General features: G+C 37.3%; 1 protein-coding gene and 1 non-coding gene across 6 annotated transcripts in view; both read right to left on the bottom strand.

The window, feature by feature from the left end:
- The window catches only part of CYRIB (CYFIP related Rac1 interactor B), an 86,815-nt gene that overhangs the window by 10,219 nt on the left and 54,866 nt on the right, over nucleotides 1-21,730 (bottom strand). For 3 of the 5 annotated variants that reach the window (XM_016216038.2, XM_016216036.2, XM_087825489.1), the window contains 5 exons: nucleotides 20,336-20,418; nucleotides 13,636-13,757; nucleotides 8,619-8,724; nucleotides 3,457-3,593; nucleotides 2,375-2,452 (listed from right to left, as the gene is read on the bottom strand). In XM_016216038.2, coding sequence (XP_016071524.1) covers nucleotides 2,375-2,452; nucleotides 3,457-3,593; nucleotides 8,619-8,724; nucleotides 13,636-13,757; nucleotides 20,336-20,408 — 516 coding nt within the window. In that variant the 5' untranslated portion in view covers nucleotides 20,409-20,418. Of the gene's footprint in view, nucleotides 1-2,374; nucleotides 2,453-3,456; nucleotides 3,594-8,618; nucleotides 8,725-13,635; nucleotides 13,758-20,335; nucleotides 20,419-21,299; nucleotides 21,570-21,730 lie in introns of those variants that run through there. The other 2 variants (XM_016216037.2, XM_016216039.2) reach the window with 2 other exon arrangements.
- On the bottom strand, nucleotides 11,588-11,715 carry LOC148091366 (small nucleolar RNA SNORA25). The gene has a single exon (XR_015715823.1). It is a non-coding gene; the product is annotated as a small nucleolar RNA SNORA25 (small nucleolar RNA).

The following is a 21,730-nucleotide window of genomic DNA, read 5'->3' on the forward strand; positions in this document are numbered from 1 at the left end:
TAACTGCTATGAAGATAGGAAGACGATCATGACACCGCACCCTGCCCCCGCTGGGAACACACTGGCCTCCACAATAGCATGCTAAGGGGTGAGAGAGACCAGGTTAGACTGGAAGAAACTAAAACGGACCCACAGAAGAGTTAGGCTTTGGCAGATGATGATGGGCAGGTCCACCCAGTGGGGTGGAGGGAAAGCAAGCATGTTTCCTAGTGACTTGGAAGAGTGTAATTCCATGTAATTCAATGTATTCAATGCAATAAGAAGCAGCAACTAGTGAAGACAAGGTTGGACAGGAAGGGGAGGCAGACTGTAAAGGGCCTTACATGCTGCCTTAAGGTCTTCTGTCTGATGGTGAACCACATAAAGTGTTAGAAAAAGGGAGTGACAATGACAGCAATGTTCTAAAGAAAGTCAGCTGATGGCAGTGGGCAGAGTGCTCCAAAGAGAAAAAGGCAGCAGGTCAGAAAATGGTTCTACTGCTACAGAATGATTGCCAAAAAGAGAGTGAGAATGAGGCTTCAACTGGATAGAAGTATTAGCAGATGAACCAGGAAGAGATCTGAGAGATTTCACACAGCAGAGACCAGACTTACTCATCATCACTGACAGTGAAGACAGTGAAAGGTGTCTTCAAGGTCTTTGGCACTGAGTGATGGCAGGGTGGCTCTAATAGAGAACTGAATGTTCTGCTTTTGTTTTATTTTACACAGTGGGTATGAAAAAGGCAGGTGATAAGGTCAGGTTCACAGCAGGACATGGATTATGCAAAACCTAACTGACACAAAGATCAGCGGCTTCTTGGAAGAGAAATCTTTCCTCCAACCCAGGGCCTGTCTTAGGAACAACTGCATCACAAAACAGTCATTCAGTGGGGAAAAAAAGGATGGTTTTTGGTTTTTTTAAAAATGTCTTGCCTGGCCGGGTGTGGCTCACCAGTTGAGCGTCGACCTAGGATCCAGGCGATCGGGGTTCGATTCCCGGTCAGGGCACATGCCTGGGTTGCTCGATCAATAACTTTCTCATCATTGATGTTTCTATCTCTCTCTCTCTCCTTCTCCTTTCCTCTCTCTGAAATCAATAAAGTATATTAAAAAATATATGTGTGTGTGTGTGTATGTGTGTGTCTTTATTGATTTCAGGGAGAGGGAAAGGGAAAGAGAGAGAGAGAGAGAGAAACATCAATGATGAGAGAGTCATTGATTGGCTGCCTCCTGTACACCCCCTACTGGGATTGAGCCCCCAACCCAGGCATGTGCCCTGACCGGGAATCGAACCAGGATCTCCTGAATCTTAGGTCAATGCTCAACTGCTGCACCATGCCAGCCGGGCTCCTTTGGTATGTTTTTAACCTCTTATGCCATTCAGCACTCTTTATATACCTATATAATATTTCTTTATTAAACTATCTACTAGAGGCTAGGGCTGATCCTAGAAATTTCTCTATTTTCCACACAATGTAGGCCCTCAAAATGCCTCAAGAAAAGGATAATTTTTCTTCCTATTTAAGGTTTTACTTATGGTTTTGATTCCTTGGCGACAGAAAGTGTATTAAACAGCTTAACATCTCGCTGACTGGCTATTTTGAGCCAGAAATCGCCCATGTGGCCAGCTACTTATCTGTCATGACCAGTCATGAGCAGGTGTTTAAAATGACTTGAATTAACATAAGTGCAGACACGAGTTATCTTGTGACTCGTCAGCAACACAGACACGGAAACACACGTATACTCGTGACAGGTCAGCAAGGTGTAAAATGAGACATCAAGAGACTCACAAGTCTGAAGAAACCCGAGGAGATGCTATGCTAGCCAGGAGCAGGCACAGAAGAAACCAGAAGAGATGCTATGCCAGCCAGGAACAGGCACAGAAGAAACCAGAAGAGACGCTGTGCCAGCCAGGAACAGGCACAGAAGCCATTCTCTCAGCCAGCCAGGAGCAAAAGTGCCCAGAGTCCACAACCCTGCCCTCCCCCCTGCCAGCATTCGTACTTCTACTCCAGACCAATTCCTCTCCAGGAGTCCTCCATTCTAAGAATATATGAGCACAAAATACTCAAAGCCACTAATTCACAAATTATTATGCCATTAAAATGAGAATACATAGAAAAATCTGGTAAGTATCAAGGTCACATAGACAAAGAAGAACTTTACTTGAAGTAGTCATAGAAATTTATGGGAAAAACTGGGAGAGAAAAGGTCAACACTGTATGGTTTGCTACACTTTGCTCTTTCTTCCCACCCCTGTGGTTGTCCATAGTTACTAAATTAATTATTAGCTTTGACTTTATCAGAATGAATGAGCAAATGAACAAATAAAAGAGCAAACTGAGAGATGAGTTATTATCACCACCCCCTAATTCAAAGTGTTCATTTACCGGGACGTTATTAATCCTCATACGACTCAGGGTTCTTCTGTAATAGCTGAAATCATTCTGTATGGCAGGATTTGTCATCTAAAGAAGACAGTAATGAAAGAAAATGTAGTATGTACTAAATGATGCTGTAAAAATTAAGTGAAAATCTAATAAATACAGTTTTAACTAGTAAAGTAACATTCCCAATTTGTAATGACACTTTAATAACTAAGACCGGTATCACCAAGATCGCTTTTTTTGTAAATTATATTAACACTGTACTCAGTCCCCACTGCACACATAAAACTGTAGAGACTGTTCTTTAGTCATGGTCAATAGGTTTCCCCTTTTTTCCCCCCAATAATTTCACATAATATACTAAACAATTATTTGCCAAAAAATAGTAATGCCAAACACACAAAAACAAGGAAAACTCTGCAGGCACTTGTTTTGGAATTACAACAGAAGTAAGCATACACTGTCAACAGGACCATCTTCAGACAGACTAAAATTTTATATGTAAATCATGTGTGCTAATGTAGCAATAAAAGAGAACAGTTTTCTAAGATTCAATCATAAAACGTTGGCCATAGGACCCCAGCTCTTCCATTTTCTAGACATGGACCTGAAAAGTCAAAGGACCTGCCTTACAACTGGCTACTGTGACGGGCCTGAAGTGGAACTCAGGTCTTCTGATGGGAGATCTAGTGCCTGTTTCTACATTCACTCCTAGCAATAGGTAGGTAGGTAGGTAGGTAGGTAGGTAGGTAAATTGGAGTGGGGTGGAAATATTGTAACATTTTTATATAAAAGAAAGTTGAGATAAACTGTAGGTGAGCAGAAAAGGGGGGAAAAAATATCAGAAAAGGTCAACATTGTTCCAGAGATATCTTTTAAATGAAGTTAAATGAAGACTGAATATTGGGTAATTTGCTATGCATATATCAAAACACCTGCCATAATTTTTAAATCTAGTTTTCCATTTTTGCTAAGGACCATCAGACATCATTAAAACACATTTTAGCAAGGTCTCCAGGCCATCCTTCCTCCTGTTCATTGAGGACTCATGACTTTCATACAGTCAAGGCCAGCAGGAATCCTACCTTGAGTTCATCAAATCGGAGTGTGAAATGAAGAATTTCTGCAAACTGTTTAGCAAGAGCCTGCTCTCGCTCTAGATGCTGGGTGGGAGAGTATGGGGTACTTGTCAAGGCTCCCAGAAGACCTCTTAATGCTGCTTCTAAAGAAAAAAGATCAAAATGTTGTTTATTATCTTCTGATATTTATTAATTAGAAAGTGAACCATTTATAAATGTTATGATTTCAATTCCCATGAAAGTAAGTTCTCTTTAAGATCCAGATTATCTAAATACAATCACTCAAATTGAACACTGTTTAATACAATAAAAACCTTAAAGAGACTAATTAAATTCTATAAACTCCAATTCAAAATAATGCAAAATGTAATCTGAGTTAAACACCAGGACCAAAGGGCACATGTTATACTATATTTACCATTCTTCAGTGTTGATGTTTATGAAATGGTCATTGTTACCTACAGCTAAGTAACTTCTGCAATGGCCCTGTGTCCACACGGTCAAATCTGTCCATGGCTATGAACGAAGGACCAACTTCTCATACCTTTAATATGTTGCTTACTTTTAAGTAGAAACTGCTTTCTTTCAGCTACTAAGAGAAACAAAGTCTTTGGTTTAATAATTACCTGAGTTTCTTAAGAACCTGGCACCTCAGGATGAAAAGATAAATATTCTAACTACATAAGTAAAATGGTCTCTTTAAAGTAAGTGCTACTTTTGGAAGGCCAAGCTAATAAATGCCATGTTTAAGAATGAAAATAGTGTTATTTCATTCAAAAAATGTCATAGAAATCAAACTCATTCAGTTACAGATCACAGAATCAGAAAATGATGCTAGATTCTATTCAGAGAAAACAGCTTACAGAGTCAGATGGTGATCTGACATTAATGAATGTGTCAGATTAATAAGGAAATATTTCTTAATGATAATAAGTTTATGTCAGATCATTAATCCTTAAAAAATACCAGCTCTACTATAATTCATGAAGACTTAATTATGAACCAATATCCATATTGTAAGTTTAACCTAGTCTCTCACTTAACTTTCAGCATCAATTATAACCTGGGTATCACAGGTGGATAAACTGAGTTTCAAAGAGGTTAGGCCCCAAAGGTGTAGCTAGTAAATGCCAGGTATTACTGACTCTAACAACCCTATTCTTTCCACCACAATAAGTTGTCTCTCAAATATAGCAGCATTCTACTTAGCCTTCTACAACCTTATAAAATATTAATCTACAGAAAAAGTCCTCCCTGAGTAAAGGCGACATCTGGGCTGAGACTGGAGTGCCCACTAAGCATGAGGAAGACTGTGTGAAGAGACAGGGCAGAGAGCCAGAGCATGACATAGTACACAAACTGCACTGACAATACAGGTGGACAAAGTGCATGGAGGAGAGTAACCAGGCTAAAACAATATGTGTATAATGTGTGTGCCACATGAAGCATCCTGGCCTTGCTGTCCTGACATCCCTGGATAAACTACTTAAGAAGGGGTGTAACAGCATCAGATTAGCATTTAAATTCTCCACCTCATCCGCAGTGTGGAGAATGGAGTGGAGGCCTATGAATGGATCGTAGAGCTGCAACATGGACGTGAAAATCAATTAAGAGGAATAACCTTTTTTGGCTATTTTGAAAAATGGTTTATTTTTCCCAAGATTCATTCAATGTATCAACATTAATATAAGTGGAAAGCAAAGTTTAAGAGAGATGAGAATAGGAAAAAACACTTAAGAAAACACACACACCAATATGGTTAAAAAACTGGACTGTTATCAAAAAACTTTGCATTTCCTAGATTTTATCCAGTCTCAGGGTTAATGTCATCATTCAAAGCACTCTACCACTTTGGGGGATAGGAGACCTCGCCCCCTAGCGGTAGACTCAGGTCACATGGCTGAGTTGGGATGGCCAATGAATTGAGAACTTCTGTCCATGAATGGCTGAAGGGATACTCAAGATAAGGCTGCTTATCTGCCTTTAAAGCAGCTAGATCAGCCTCTTGTCTTGGGTTCCTCTGCTGATACAAGAGTCTTGCTGGCCTAAACACTCAGTATCGAGAGAGGAATCAAAGACAGAGGATCCTAGAATGTGGCCCAGGTCTCTAGATGAGTTGGAAAGAGAGGTCAAAGAGAAATGATGTAGGGACTGTCTGATGAGGGTGCTGGACACCACCACATAGTTATGATTCTTAGGAAAGGCAGATGACAAGGAAGAAATTAATGAGCGACTAAGCCCTAAATTCTGGAAGAAATTAGCTAACAGACTAGTGCAGAACCCAGTTATATAAGAAGACTGCAAGAAAGAGACTAACTAGGAGAAATAACAAAGATTAGTCTACAAGGCGCAGCATGAAGGGAAACAACTGGATGAGTAGGAAGGGGAGGCCCCTGCAGAAAGATCCCCTTGAGAGACCAGAGCCATTTATTCTCACCAACTGCCATCCATCTACTATCAAAGACCAGGTGTTGAATCCTCAGAAGAGAACCCAAAGAATGTGATCTTTGGGGGATTTAAGACAGCCAAGAGACATGACCACAATTATTGTGGACACTTTGGGACCTTTTGATGGATTTTGGTAAATTTAGCCCAGTGAAAAGGAGTCAACGCAATGGAAAAACTCATTATGACCCCTGGAGGTGGTCCCTATAATAGCCCCTGGAAAGGGAGGGAGAAAGACTGAGGAGAGACAAGGCTGTTTCTCTACTGTCTGGTCACATAACCTCCCTCAGGATGTCTAGACTAGGAAGGCCTCAGACCAACAAAGCAAAAACAGGGTGTTTCCCAGGCCAGCAAGGTTAAGCTCTATCAGCAAAGCTCAGTATCCTCCAAATTAGTTAGCGACCCCTTCCCTGTCTCTCCATAAATATGCAAGCCACAAGGGATCAGGGTCCCTTTTCTGGAATACACCTCATGGTGTATCTGCAGTACTCAGGCCAAGCCACCCTCTCCCCGAGGCTGCAGGATTCTGAAGGACCACAGTCCTTTGATGGTAGCGTGGTGCTCCATGTGCTGTCTGCAGTATTGATCCTCACCTCTGGCGCAACAGTGAGGCAGGAAGAGAAGAGACCAGGGAGGTTTAGTGGACATAAAGCAGAGGACTCAAAGATGGAGGGCCAGACAGGACACTAAAGCTCAGAGAATTTAAGCGATGTAGCCAAGACCACACAGTTTCTCCTAAATACCCAACACATATTTGATATAGCAGATGAGTGTATTCATTAATGCATCACTCACTCGACAAACACTGAGTTCCTATCACATGCAAGCAAGGATATGCATCCTCTAAGCAAGAAAACTGGAAACATTACTAGCCAGGTTATTGGACAAGAGATGAGGGGAAAACCATGAGATCTTAAATGTATACTCTGCCCATAAGAGACCCCCAGAGTACAATGATGACGGTTCGAGGCTTCCCCACGAAAGCTTGGAAACTGACAGCTCTTTGCTACTGTTATTCCCTGTATTACTACGTGCCTCTACTGAAATGGAACACAGCACTCACAGTGGAACACATACCAGGAACCTGATTTAATTCCAGTAGTTAAAATACAAGAAAACACGTAAGCCTGGCTGATTTGGCCTATTTTACAATTATTCTTTTTTTCACTAGCAAATGCTGAGACCAGAATGAGCTTTAGTAGGACCAGAGGACCATCTAAAGCAAGTCAACTATAAATGCAACCAGAAACTGGCAGCACAAAAAAACCCTCTAAATATGAAGGAGTCATGATAGCCCCAAGCCCAGTGGTCTGGGGCTACCAAGCTACAGACTATATAATGCTTGGCTGAAAGGCAAACAGTGTGAAAGAGCTGACTACCGTGCTTGGGAAAATAAATTACAATTCTTATTTCTAGTAAGAAAAGGATAATTTATAGAATACTTCTATCTCAACTATCATTTGGTCTTTACATTTAATAGCGTATACTGCATCTAAGGAAAAAAGAGCAATTCTCTCACATTTTTAAAAAACATAGGCTTAAAAAAAAAAGAACTTCAACTTTAAAGCAAAAGTTGCAAACACAAATGGCCAACTAGCTAACATAAAAGAATATGAAAAGCAAGATATAAAAACTAGGAAGCGATAAGAACTGACTGCAAACTAGGAGGCACATGTCCTAAGTACTGAACAGAGATGGTTTGTCACTCAGCTCCTGCCAACTGACATGCAGATCAGCTGATCAACTGGTGCCTAAGCTACTGATCTTACCAAACAACTAGAGACTTAAAAACAACAAAACACAAATAATTAACAATTTTTAAACCTGGCAACTAATGAGGAATTTTTAAGAACTATAGGACAAACAAATCACATTTCAGGTCTAAAGCTTGTGAGCCCCCAGTTTGACGCCTACCTAATAGTATGGTTTCTTACCAAACTGCATGTATTCACTTAAAGTACATTAACATGTTCATGAAATTCAAAACTCAAAACTATATAAAACATGTGTCAAGAGCTTCAACTTAAATGTTTCAAATTTTGACACTTCTATACAGCTCCTCTCCTATGTCCACAATTTCACACAGAAAAGTCCTTCCCATGTACATCTTTCAAGTTACATAAGCAGCTCAATGCCTACATCTTATCTCTGCTTCCTTCTCCAAGAAAGGGAATTCCAACTTTGTTTACTCATTGTAGTGAAGGCACAATTCTGATCTCACAATATTTTTTCCCATGCAAGGGAAAAAGCAAATGGTTTTCAACTCTTTCTGCTTTAATAACTCCATAGATATTTGGGTACACCATTAGCTTCCTAGTTCTCAATTTGTACAGTTTTAGACCCATGAACTGATCACAATCAGCAATGATGTTAAGAACACCAAAATCTAAATAATCCAGAGCTATAGATTAGTTCCTGCATGTGGGAAAGGGTTTGCTGTACAGCTGGAGAGAACTTCTACCAAGTGGTTTCTCATTCACGCCAGGACCCTTTAGACTGCAATCAAATCAGATATTTCCCTGTGGAAGTTATAATTTGTCGAGGACAATGGTCTAAATAAATACCTAGGTTTACGCTGTAATTCTACAGTCTCACAAGCTTGCTCCACGTATGTAACATATTAATTTAGCAAGGTGAACATAAAATACTCTAAATTACTTCTGGTATTGTTCATAAGTATATTTTTTACTAGCGAAGTCATAATTACAAAACTTTCAACTTACCTAACCTCTGAGAAAATTCATAAAATTTCTTTAATTTGCCTACTAGTGGGACAACAGCACCCCATGCCTTCTCTTGTAACTTCTCATCTGCTGGATGCTGGATGGCCTTCAAAATCCAAAGAAAAAAATAATTAGAGTTCTAAAAATCACAACAGTATTACTTTTACATTAAAATACAGGTTTCAGCAAATGTCAGAAACACTGGTATAATCTACAAAATACAGAATAATGGACCCAGGAATGCTCAGAGTGGGCCTTCTCAAAGCCATGGATACTTTCAACCTACTGTAATACATCTTTAGTTACTCTTGCAATGGATATGGATATAATGCATGACATGAGATATGCTTGTTATATATATTATGCCACGGTACCTTTCAGAGCCACAAAAAGCAACCATTTTACATTGTTTTGCATGTTACAGACAGGCTTTCTTACCAGTTCCCTGTCAAAGAATTATTTTAGTGGAATAGAAAGAAACCAAAAAGTTAGGCTATAGCTGAAATAAGATGCCAACTGTGGAACAGGGTATGAAACTTTCAATAATTTTACTTCCAGGGTCCAAACTAGCTTTAAGAGACCTACCAAACACTTAAGAGCCCAAATCAACCTGAAAGATAGGATTCATAAACTGTCATACTTATTTCCTATAACTAAAATATTATTCTGGAACCCAAGTTTTCTCAGGGTTTCCTCAAGGTAATCTGATAGGGGAGAAAATCACCCACAATCTGGAAAACCTAATATAATGTGGATGTGCCTCTTTCTATGCCGGTCTTTCCAACCACTAGGCAATCTTTTGTACATATACAGGGCTCTTCCCAAAGAAATGTATTTTCTTACTTTCATCTTCCTTTTGCTTATAGATGCTTTTCTTAATCCTTTAAGGAACTTGTGTCTTTTTCAACAACCTGGTTTGCTTTCTCTGGCATATTCAAAGAAGCTAAACACACCATCTGAAAGCTGAAACTTATAACAAAGGCTGGCTGCGGGGGCTGCTCATAAACATTATCAGGAGATACTGACATGTTATATTTTCCCAAGGCGCTAGCACTCTACCTCCATCTACACAAAACCAAAAATTAAGAATGCAAACGAAAAATGAAACCAGATAAATTTAGAAGGTCCTCTGAATAAATTAGCTACAAACTAAATAAATGGGCTATATATTGTTTAAGGAATTTGCTTTATAAGTTTGCCTACTATATTCAAATTTTCTTGATTTTTATATAAAATTTTTAAATGATGCATAAACACAATAGGAGGCTGAAGTAAATCCCATTTATGTGAATGGGATTTCACATAAATCTTAAAAACATTTTAAAAACACTTTAATGTTAAAAAAATCTGACATTACAACAGGTAACAATCTTTATTTCACATCATAGTAATATGAATATTTTAAGGGAACTGTGACATTATCCTGCTGTATATGAAAGTCCTCTTAGCCTCCAGCCCAGTTCAGCAATGTTTCATAGCAAGTAGTAAAAATTTACTTTATTTATTATTCAGGAAATGAGCAGATAAAAATTGTAAATTTGTTATCTTCTGTTGAGAAGCCTATCCAACTTTTCTTGCAAGGATCTCAAATGCTCCAGCAAATGTCACCCATTGTCATAACTGAGTACAGTTAACTGTTTTCTTCCCTTGCCTGGATTTAGAACCGAAGACATGCTCTTTTATGGCATTTCATGGTTCTCCTTATAATTCTGATTCCTTCTCCTCTCACATCAGTTTTATTGCTGTCACATAGTATTTTTGGTACTGTACCAATTATAGCCCAACATGCAAAAGGGTGCTTAGTCAATGTCAATGTGAGGGCATCAAGGAGCAGGTATCTCAACTCTCATTTTCAAAAATATTGAAACTGTTAACAGATACATCAATACATTAGTGGAAAGTTCTTATTTCCATCTCTAGTGGTTTATCCTAGAGAATACGCTTTGTTTATTTAATAGATTCTATCTAAAATCAAATTTTACTCTATTTGGAGTTCTAATAAAATGCTATTTATACAAAAACATATGTAATTCCATATAAACTCTTAGTGTGTTCTGTTTGTCGGATACTAGGCTGTGCTGTTTCCATGAATTATCTAATTTTATCCTCAAAACAACTCCATGAACTGATCCCACAGCTTTGTTACCATGAACACAGTGGCCATAAAAGTTGTCACATTTATCTTCCTCCTGAATTAATCTTTTGGATCATATTTTCTAAAGTGTAAGATTCTGGTGCAAGAGTACAAATAATTTTATAGATCTATTTTACACACTGCCAAATGACCTCCAAAAAGACAACCATTTTACAGTACCACTTGCATTAAGACTACCTGTTGTTTTCATAAACTAACCAATACTGAGCTTTTATCAATTCATTATATTTAATAAAACTTGAGTGATGTGCACTTATTAGTGACGCTGAACATTTTCTCTAGTGTCCGTGCTTCTTTCCAGGTGAAAGCTGCTACATCTATGAAGACTTCCTACTGATCTGTGACAGTTATGGTGGCTGTATCTGTTCCTTGTATATTTGGTATACAGTCAGCTTTTATTTGTACCTCCCTTTGTTAGTTTAAATTGCTTTCTTACTATTTAGAAATCTTTTCTGCTTATATAGTTAAACCCAAACATCAACGTATATTTCTCAGTGAAAATTTCTTCAACTACTTAAACAGTTACACATTTATCCCCCATCTACAGGCCACCTGAATGCATTTTTTAAAGAGTTTTCTAGCTTACATATTTTATATGTATTTTATCTACTTATTTCTCTGCCCTTAATTCCTTTATCCAACAGTTTAATCATGGTGCCCTTATAAGTCTCAAAGCCTGAACAGGTGAATCTCTTATCATTGATTTTTATCCCCCCTGATATTTTAGTGTCCTTCAGTATTATTCTTCAATATAAACTCTTTTTTAAAACTGAACATTTATTTACTTTCCCTCATGCCCAACCATGGAACACTGAGAGTGAACGCCTCAGGAAAGCACAGCACTATTGAGTGACTAGGGTATCCTACGGGAACTTCAATCCTGGGTCATAGCACAGAGAGCTCTCGGCTTAACAGCCCCACAAGCCCTCTCTGAAATGACCTACATATAAACTTTTCTATTATTTTACTCTCTTCTAGAAGGCTACAACTGAATCTTAATGTGCATTCAATTATGTCAACATAAAGACTTTGGGGAAAGCACAGAAGCAGAGAAACCCTTCTACTGGGGAAGTTTTTTAAAAATCCTAAGAATTCTCCCTTAAAAAAAAAAAAAAATCACAAAGATAATGGCATTTTTTCTTTATTGTTTATGAAGACAACTGTAACTAGTTGATAAGAAGTCAATTATAAAACAAACTTTAAAGAAGTCTAATAATATAACACTGATGAACCATTTAAAATACATTACAGCACTAATAATCAACAGGGAGAGACCATTAAACAGTTTTAGAACTATTTGTGAATTGGTGTGACCTGCAGGGAAAGAGTAACTTATCAATTAGTAAATTAGCTTCCTGCTTAACCATTTCAATCTAGAGACCTTGAATTTCACAGAAATGGTTACATTCCTTCATTGACTGAAATCTTAAGGTTTTATTGAAGCTAATGATAGTGGAGAGATTAGTCTAAACTCTTGTATTTATTTCTTCAACAGCTACTAATTGCTTACGAAGCACTGTGCTGGGCACTGACAACCCAAGAATAAGAAACCAGGTTTACCCTCCTCAAGCTGGAGGTACAGTGATGGACAGAAAAACATTAAAAAAAATCAATGTTTTTTTAAAAAAGTGATGGTTACCATAAAAGGAACATGTGCAAAGTGCTAGGGCAAAGAAGGAAGAGGAGGCAGAGGCCACCGGGTCTGAAGGAAGGACAGGAACTGGACAGGAGAAGGAAAGGCGCGTGCTCCAGACAAAGCAAAGGCAAGGGGGTGCATGTGTGTGAGACATCCAGGAACAAGCCGTGAGGGCACGAGGTAAAGAGTGGAGTTTGCACTATCTATGATTTCCCTCAGTCAATGATGTCACCAGCTGCTAATCTAAATTAGAAACCATGCAATCCTTTAACTCTCTCCCCTACTTTATATTAAACACCCAGCCAGTCACCAACACCTGTGGCCCCTGAGCCCAAAACATTTCTCGCAATGTCACCTTCTGGTGCCTGCACTTAATTCTGCCTTCACTGGTACTCCAAACGCCACTGGAGGAAGCCCGCTGGATGTGAAGTGTAAACCCAACAGACTGATCCCTGATAGCCTGTGCACTATTAGCTACAAAGGGTTGGGGGGAAATGAAGAAACAAAATGCAGGCCATGCCTTCAAGAAACGTGGCAATGAGAAAAAGAGGCTAAGAGATTTCTTTGGGTAGTACAGGAGAGCCGGGTATGTGTTTATGCTGAGGAGAAAGTCGGCAAAAGAGAAAAGACAGATATAATAAAGAGAAGAAAGAACTAAAGTCCCAGAGGAGCATGGAGAGAAATGGTAGAGAACACAGTCCTGGTAAGAAGTAGAGAGACTAAGCTTCTTTGGAAAAACAGAAGAAGTGGAAAAAGAGATGAATGGAAAGAAACCTGGATAAGGTCAGGGGTTTGGAGAAAAAAGTTGAGGGAGACCACTCTGAACATTAGCTCTGTGGGGTAAAGTCATCAGACAGAGCTGGGAAGTCCAGACCACAAGGATGTTTCGGCATTTCCCTGAGAAACTCAAGAGGAGCAGGAAAAATAGACTGACAGAACAAAAAGCCAAAGAAAGTCACGTTCTCTCCTCCCCTCCACAGAAGTACCAATAGTCCCCATGGATATAGTAAATTTCAGGTGTGAGAGCAACCAATGAAATAAAATTGTCTTTAATATACATAAATTACGTTTTGCAGAGCACTGTTTTCCTTCTATTTTGCAGCTACCTTTGAAATAATACACATGATCTTCCTTTAAATATACTACTTAATATGCAACAAAGAATTCTAGAGTATGGAAAACAGCAGAGGTTAAAAGAGGGACACAGGAGCTCCCAGTTGCTTTACCTCTCGGATTTCATGGCCGGCTCCTCTATATGACTGCAAGTCCTCCAAGATGCCTTCTGCATCCTTCAGTACTACATTCACCTGATTATAAATCTCCTTCTCAGACTCCGTGGGCTGGGCATCTAAATGGCAGGGAAGCACAAGAAAAGTCACAGTCACATGAATTTTTAGTACACATGTAACTCTAAGCAATCCAAATGTCTAAAGATGACTGACACTTCATTAGTGTTAACTTTGCACTTCTTGAAAAAGATTGATAATTTTTCCACAGTTCTACACTTGACTAACTAGCCTCAAGTTTATAAATATCACAAAGAAGCAAGGGAACACCAAACATTACTATTTAGTTTAGTTACAAATCATGACTTGGTATACTGAGTGAACTTGAGAATTATAATTCAAAATTTAAATTGTGGTAGCATGAAGAACGCATTTCTCATTCTGTTCATCACTATCAGTAATGACTGTAAGTTCACGAGTACCGATCTGCTTTATGCAACAGGGGTGAAATGCCTGAAGTGCCCTGCTAATCTATGTTTAAGACTGAAACGACTTTACTCTCCTGTAAAGTTCATTTTATTGACTGAATTGTGGTAAGAAGCTGTTTTAAAAGAATACTTTTTAGATGCTGCCCTTTTCTAGGGACCACTTTGAATTCTGCACCAATGTTCTTCTCTGCTGATGAACACACCGCCAGTCAGGATTCCTGCACAGAGGAGCTCAAATTATGAAACTGCTCCAGAACTACTGGGCCACTGAAAACTAGACACTTTAGCTACAATATTATCCCTAACATTTTTAAATGCCAAAGCAAGAACTGCATTCAAACATCCTTGAGGTTAAGTGAGAAAGAAACGAGGAAAAAGTATAGTTACAGAAAGCATGCTGAGGGACACAAACATATGGGTATTCCCACCACCTGCAGTATTAGCCACAGAACACATGTGAATGTGACTAAATCTAGACTTCTCTCTGCTAGACTCCAGGTAACAGAAATTCTGTTTTTAATATCATGGTCATCTGTTTTTCTAAGGATAAAGCTTTTTTATTTAATACATTTCTTGGGGGGGGGGGAGGGCACTCTGAAGAAACAGTTTTTCTTGAATCTTTCCAACTAGGCCACGGGACTACACATAAGGCATAAAGCACTTAAAATGATAAGCACTCTAATTACCATGATGTTTTAGAGAGGAACTGTGTTGGCAGAGTTTCTCCCTGCTAACTAATGTTTTCCCTAATGAGGGTAGGGGAGTGGACCAAATTTGTAATAGGAGTTAAGAACATTTCTGATCTCTTTGTTTACCAATCACATAAAACTAGTGCTTAAGAGTTTTCTGTAGACACCCCACCTTCCACAAATAAACAATAATCTATTTATTCCTTTCCTTAGAAAATTTAAGGAAACTTAGTTCACAGATGAACCTAGGACTCCGGGTGCCTAAATATTCTAACTTTATTTTGCACTTGGAGCAAGTCATAATTCAGTTCCATCTATTAAACCTGCCAACTGGTCAAAAACTTACCACATATTTTTTTAAATCAACAATTACAGTACCAAATTTTAATTTCAACATACTTAAGACAGCACTACAGAAACAGTAACAAAGTAACATTTACATGCAAAGCCAACTTAAGAATCTGCGTTATCATATCTGTTCCCTTATTTTTCAAATTTCTTTTCATAAATCATGCATTTTTTTGGAATGAAAATAGTATGACAAAATAATTACAGAAGAGAAGCCAATTAAAACGGCTGTGTCCCAAGTTATACAAGTATGAATTACTAAGAGCAAATACTGATATTGTAGCTAAATGACATTTTAAAAGTCAGAGTTCGTCATTTAGCAGTAATATCCTTTCACATTTAGTCAGACCACATTCTCCAAAAATAGTTAGACACACACTTTTAAAAAGGACACCTCATAATTTTTATACTTACACCAGGTGCAGTAGAGAAAATACTCTTTACATGCAAAAACAGCAGTTTTATACTTGTTCATGTGGATTATGAAACTATAGACATAAACATCAATAGTAGACACATAGTTTAAGTTCATGAAGAGAGAATTCATGACAAAGGACAATATAGATCAAAAGGTATTCATAAAGTTTGCAAATACTAACTATGTATTTTTGGTGTGGTGACTAGTTGTTAAAAGAAAAATGTGACACTGAGACTTACAGACAAAGAAACATTATCAAGTAGATTTAAATAGACCTTGGGAGTGTTTAATAATTATAAAGATTTAGTAAATACCAAGAAGCTTAAAAACAAAGGAGAAGCTTTGTGTCGCCCCCCCGCCCAAGGGTGGGAAAGCACCCAGCACCACACTAACTGAACATTGTTAGACTGTCACAGGAGAGTTACATTGATAATTTTGAAAGCTGCTGAAGACTGCTGTGGAAATGAAGACAAACAGAAAAGAGCAGACAGGTAAGCACTACTTTACTGAGAGCAAGTCATGCAAAAGGGTGAGATACTAGGGAGAAGAAGAGACTACATAAAAGAAAGTTTTTTTTTCAAAAATGGTATCATATAATGCACCCAAGACTTGTCACTTTGATTTTTCCAAGCAAAGGATAAAAAATTGTATTAGTTGAAGAAAAAACCTGCTGCTTAGCCATCTAACAAAAGGATATTCATTTGATTGCAAAAGAATGTATGTTACTGAGAGGAGGCACAGCGCTAACTCATCAAGCTTATTTAAAAGCCATTCCAGGGAAATTACTACAGCATGTTTCAGTTGCTCCTATTGTTTGAAGGTGAAATGAAGTATTTTAATAATTTCACACCACTTTCCTATAAAAGAGTCACTGAAAATAATTGTTAAAATTGAAGTTGTTATGGTACAAAAGGAGGCAAAGATCAGCTACAAAAGAAAAAAAGAAAAAGAAAATCACATAAAAATCATAATTGTGATAAGGGGTCTATCTGCTTTAATCTTATTCATTCACTCATTCACTCAATAAATATTTATACTCTATCTCCATAACTTTCATCAAGGCAGGGGCCTCAGTGTTCAGGAAAACCACTGAATGGTGTGCAAACTCAGTACCTAGCAGATTTTCTATGATAAATGTCTGCTGTGTGAATGAGAAGGTGTAGAGACGGTAGATATAAACAGGCCTCCAGCACGAGTTAAAGGACACCATTCTGCATTTTCAACTTTGAACAAATAAAATCCTACGTCATTTTAGAAAAAATACACAGGAAAATACCACCAGAATAAAAATATTTCAACGTACAGGGCAAAAGCAATAGAAAATATACAAGAGGCAAAATGGAAAATAAAGTTAGACTAAAAAAGTAGGTATCAGTATTTTTAAAAGATGGGGGAGACAGATAACACAACATACACAAGAATTAGAGGAAATGTATGACTAAATGGAAGGACACTAAAACAAAGAATCAGAGAAAGTAAGATTGTATTTCTCATTTACAAATATCCACCTATATTTACTCTCCTACTTTGGTCTAACTGAAAATAAGTAAATCAAGCTTAACAAACATGAAACTTCTATCATTTACAAAGCACTATGCTAAGGTTGGGAAGGGACATAAAAATAAATAAAAGTCCCTCTTCTAAGAACCACAATTTAGTGAATATACACAGAAATGGGCGAAAGTAGATTTACAGTTGTAATACAAATAAAGTACAATAATTAGTAAGAGTACAAGAATAAACTGTTCTGTGCACTCACAACTGTAAACCTACGCTTGCCCACTCTGTATACTAGTTATTCAGGCGAATGATTTGTCATTTGAATGAGCAATAACTTAACAGTGTCATTATAAAATAAATTCCAAGAACTAGAAGAGGGTATACAGGCCCCAATTCAGTGTTTTTAATATATGTTATCATTAGCTTAAGTGCTGCCAAATTTTATGAGGCTAATCTGAGTTTATATGCTAATTGAACCATTACTTTAAAAATAAAACCTTATCATATAGGTGTAACTTGTTTTAAGAAAGAGACCCTCTTTCTAGCACCTCAACAGATAGCAGTATGTTTCAATGAACAGATTGTCACCTCATGCCTTAAGGCCTTTGCACATATTCCTTCCACAATGTCCTTCACTAAATTTGTCTGAAACATTCTAATACACCCTCCACAACCCAACTCAAATGTGACCATCAGAAGGTCTACCATGACGCCCAATCTGCGCCCTGCCAGGTAAAGTTAATCCCTTCCTGATCTGCAGCTGGAATGTAAATTACGTAAAAAATATTATTAACTTGTCTTTTTAACGACCCCACTAAACTGAGACCTCCCCAAAGGGGGAGTGGTATCTCAGTCACCTCTGCACCCCCAGTGCCTGCCGTGGGCACGCAGGAGGCAGGCCCTGACATATATCCAGCTGAAGTGGAAACCAGCACGTGGGGGCATGAGGTGAAGTGAAGGGAGGAATAACTTACCATAAAGACAGAGCCTCTATTTTGTAAACTACAGGACTCCACTAAATCCTGTCTCAAATGTACTAGAACTAAATATTTTATTTAATAAAAGAAGTGGCTTTATTCTCTGTAATCGTAAGGAGCTGGCACATCAAATATGTTGACGACTTTGAGTCTGGTATAAACAGTTTAAAAGAAGACCCACCTGATGGGCTAAGATCACTCTAATGGCCAAATCATAAGGTAAACTTTTACATAAAAAAGTTTTGTTTTTACCAAAAATGTTTTTAACAAACAAAAACAAACACAAATGAATGAGAGATAAAACTGATTAAGTTAGAATCAAAAGAAAATATATTTAAAAATCTAAATAAGAAATAACAGGCAAACTCTGGCCTAGTATACAGAATGTTTCACTAAATTTCATTTATTGTATGCCAGTAAGTGTCAAGCCAAAAATTCTACATTGACTGATATAGGCAACAAATATTCTTTAATTTATAGCTGCCTTTAAGAAGTTAACACTTTATATGTAGTTCTTCATTCCTGGGAATTGTTTTTGTTAGCAATTCTGACCTTTTCCTGTCACTACATTAGCGATTTAAATTTTAAGGATAATCACCCAAACCTATCCCAGATGAGAAAACCAAGACCAAATAATATTTTAAACACTGCAGTAAACTCATGCTCCTCACTGGACCACAACATAAAGCTGGATTTATAAAAAGATCAAGTGCCAAGTCTTGAACAAGATCTTGACTGTATCAGAGCCAAGATTCTGCAAATGTAAGGAATTTGAGACAGAGTAAAAAAGAGACAGAATAGCAGGAAAATACAAGACCAAGTCTGAAACAGATGCAAATAAACTAAAATACAGCTTTAATGTAAGTTGCCTCATCTGAAAGAATAATCTTCAAGTCAGCAATCTGCTCAACATCCCCAAGCTGATTAAAATTCATGCTAAACATGCACTTAAAACAGTCTTGTTAAATTGTTGAGAAGGGTCAAGAAAACCAATATTTCCTTAACTACATGTTCCCCTAAAAACCCAACATTTGTATGGTCCTGATATTGACATTACTACTCTTTGCTAGCCTGCATACACTACCCAAACTATTAACAGAACACTGACAGGAATATAATAAAAGTAGAAAAAATATCAGAGACCACAAATTATTCCATAAAATGGAGACAAGCCATAAATTGTGTTCATAGGAACTGTCCTGGTTTAAAGAAAAAAAATATAAAAATTATTCATAAAGTAGAATGAGTTGCATAATATCACATAAACTAAACTGAAGTAGATAAAAAATGCAATGACTCTGGGTATTTATTTTAAGGGATTTGTTTATTTTGTTTTTAAAACCAGAAAAGGTCTTAAATTTTATGTATTTAAAAATCTGTTCAAATGTTTTAACCTTAGGGGATAATGTAAGAGATCACATGATTTACAATCTAAAGGTGCTCTCTTCACCCTTTCCTAACAATTTCCTAACGATCAGTTAAAATTAAAATACCAACTTAATATCATTGTTCTCGATTTGACAACCAGACAAGCTAAACCTATACAGACAGACAGCCAAAAAAGCAAAAGCTTTCCACATGCATGGGGTCAAGGACACTTACCTGCCACCCTTAGACCATATTACAACAGGTCATGCAACATAAAACAAGCAGAGGGCAGATCACTCAAAGGTCTGTGAACCCATTATTTTCTTTTCATTTAGAGTTAGAAAAAAATTAACTCCTGAAGTAAATACATTTAATGAGTTTCTTAACTTTTCAAATTAATTATGTGCAAAGATTAAATAAGGTTCACACTTACCTTTTAATATTATGCCCAAATTACTGAGCTTTGAACGGCCTTCGAGAACAGATTTGTTTTAAAATACTTCAATAGGTACATAGAGTTAATATTTAATTTTTCTCAAATGCAGTAATTTCCCCTAAATATTGCTTCTATTAAGAAATCTTGAACTAGCATTTTTCCTTTTCACCAAAATTTTTTCATAGAAATGTTTTCATTAGAGAATCTCATGTTTTCATTAGAGATCTCAAATTGTAAAATAATATCCAACTAAAAGATATGAATCTTATAAAAATTCAAATACAAGCATTTTACCACAATTTTTCTATAAAATATGATTTCCAGTTCTAGAAGGCACCAGAAATTTTACTCAAACAATTCATAGCTCAGTCATGCAAAGCAGTTAAAAAGATGGCAAAGTGGAAACATTCATTTAGTGCAAGACAAACGCAGTCTACTGCAGGCAAAGAGAAATAGATATAAAATCATCTTCTCACTTTCAAAATCAAGGAAAAAATTTGGCCCCTGCTCAAGGTCTGTGCATGTCAAAACTTTAAGAAGATTCCCCATGTTAAGGTACCTGTCAAGACAAGAATGAGAAAAGAGAGAATATCCCTTTATAAAAGAACATCTGAAATGGATTTTTTTGTTTAAAAGCAACAGGGAAAATGTTCATTAGGCCATGAATTCATCCTTCAGGTTACCCAGACTGTGCTCTGGCAGACAGCAAACCAGGTTCTCAACGTGTTGATGTGTAGGACCTAGAGGTGAAATGGGGTTTTCCTGTACACAATGGCACAACTGTTGCTCTAATTCTCAAAATTCTCCCAAGACAAGTTTCATTAATGGCCTTATAATGAAAAATTCTTTAAGTATTCCAATAGTGCTAGTATTCTGAAAAAGAAATTTCTGATCAAGAATTATTCACATGTAATCTTGTTTAAAAATTGCACTTGAACAACAATTTCAAAGCCAAATATCAGAGTTTTGGCTCACCTTTGCATTTCATCTTAAAATAATAGAATAGTAAACTTACTTCCTGTATGCCATGAAATAAAGTGGATATTTCTAACCCAATTTGGATTAGTAATTTGTGGAGGTTATTTAAGTACTGATTCTGGACATGCAGCACACTCCTGATTTTTCATAAAGCCATTGCAGGATTGTAAGCGCAGTCACCACGGCATACTATTAGAATGTTCATCATAAGGCTACTTGCTTCATGGACTAATGAAAAGACAGCACTGGCTACAGACTCAACATGATTTTAGCAAATGAAAAACTAAAGAATTATACATATGATGGTGATGTTTGCCTACGAATTAAGAAAAAAATCATGCAAGCTCTGATTCCCCATATTTTATTAACAGATATTCTGGCTGGCCTTCACTGCGGTGTGAGTATAATTAATCTTTCATCTTTACCATTATGCACCAGCTGTGAAGGGCTAAGGAGACTTACTTTCAAAGTCCAAGAAAAAATGTGCTGCATTGTGGTCTATGTCCCTGGTTAGCACCTTAATGAGATTACCCATGCCAGCAAACCTAAAAATAAAAATGGCAACATCATTTAGTTCCAGTAAAAAAGTTTAAGCAGAGGCCTGGGACTCGGCAAAGGCTGGCTTGCTCGTAATTACCAACAGGTGCAGGTCTATGTGCTCCTGGGCATTGAAAATGTGGAACAAAAGCACAGTTGGCTCTGAGTTTATAGCTCTTGACCCTCTTTTCCACATATCAAAAAAGTTACATAAAACAAGAATGGAAAAAGATTAGATTGTTACATATAACTTGCAATATTTACATTTGATTAGTCTATGCTAGTGTTACTCCTTTAAAACATTTGAGGCATATATTCGCGGTTTAAATTAACGTCAAAATAGATTTCTCAAGTAA

The sequence above is a fragment of the Miniopterus natalensis genome, chromosome 16 (assembly GCF_054644295.1).
Source record: "Miniopterus natalensis isolate mMinNat1 chromosome 16, mMinNat1.hap1, whole genome shotgun sequence".
Classification (NCBI taxonomy): Eukaryota; Metazoa; Chordata; class Mammalia; order Chiroptera; family Miniopteridae; genus Miniopterus; species Miniopterus natalensis.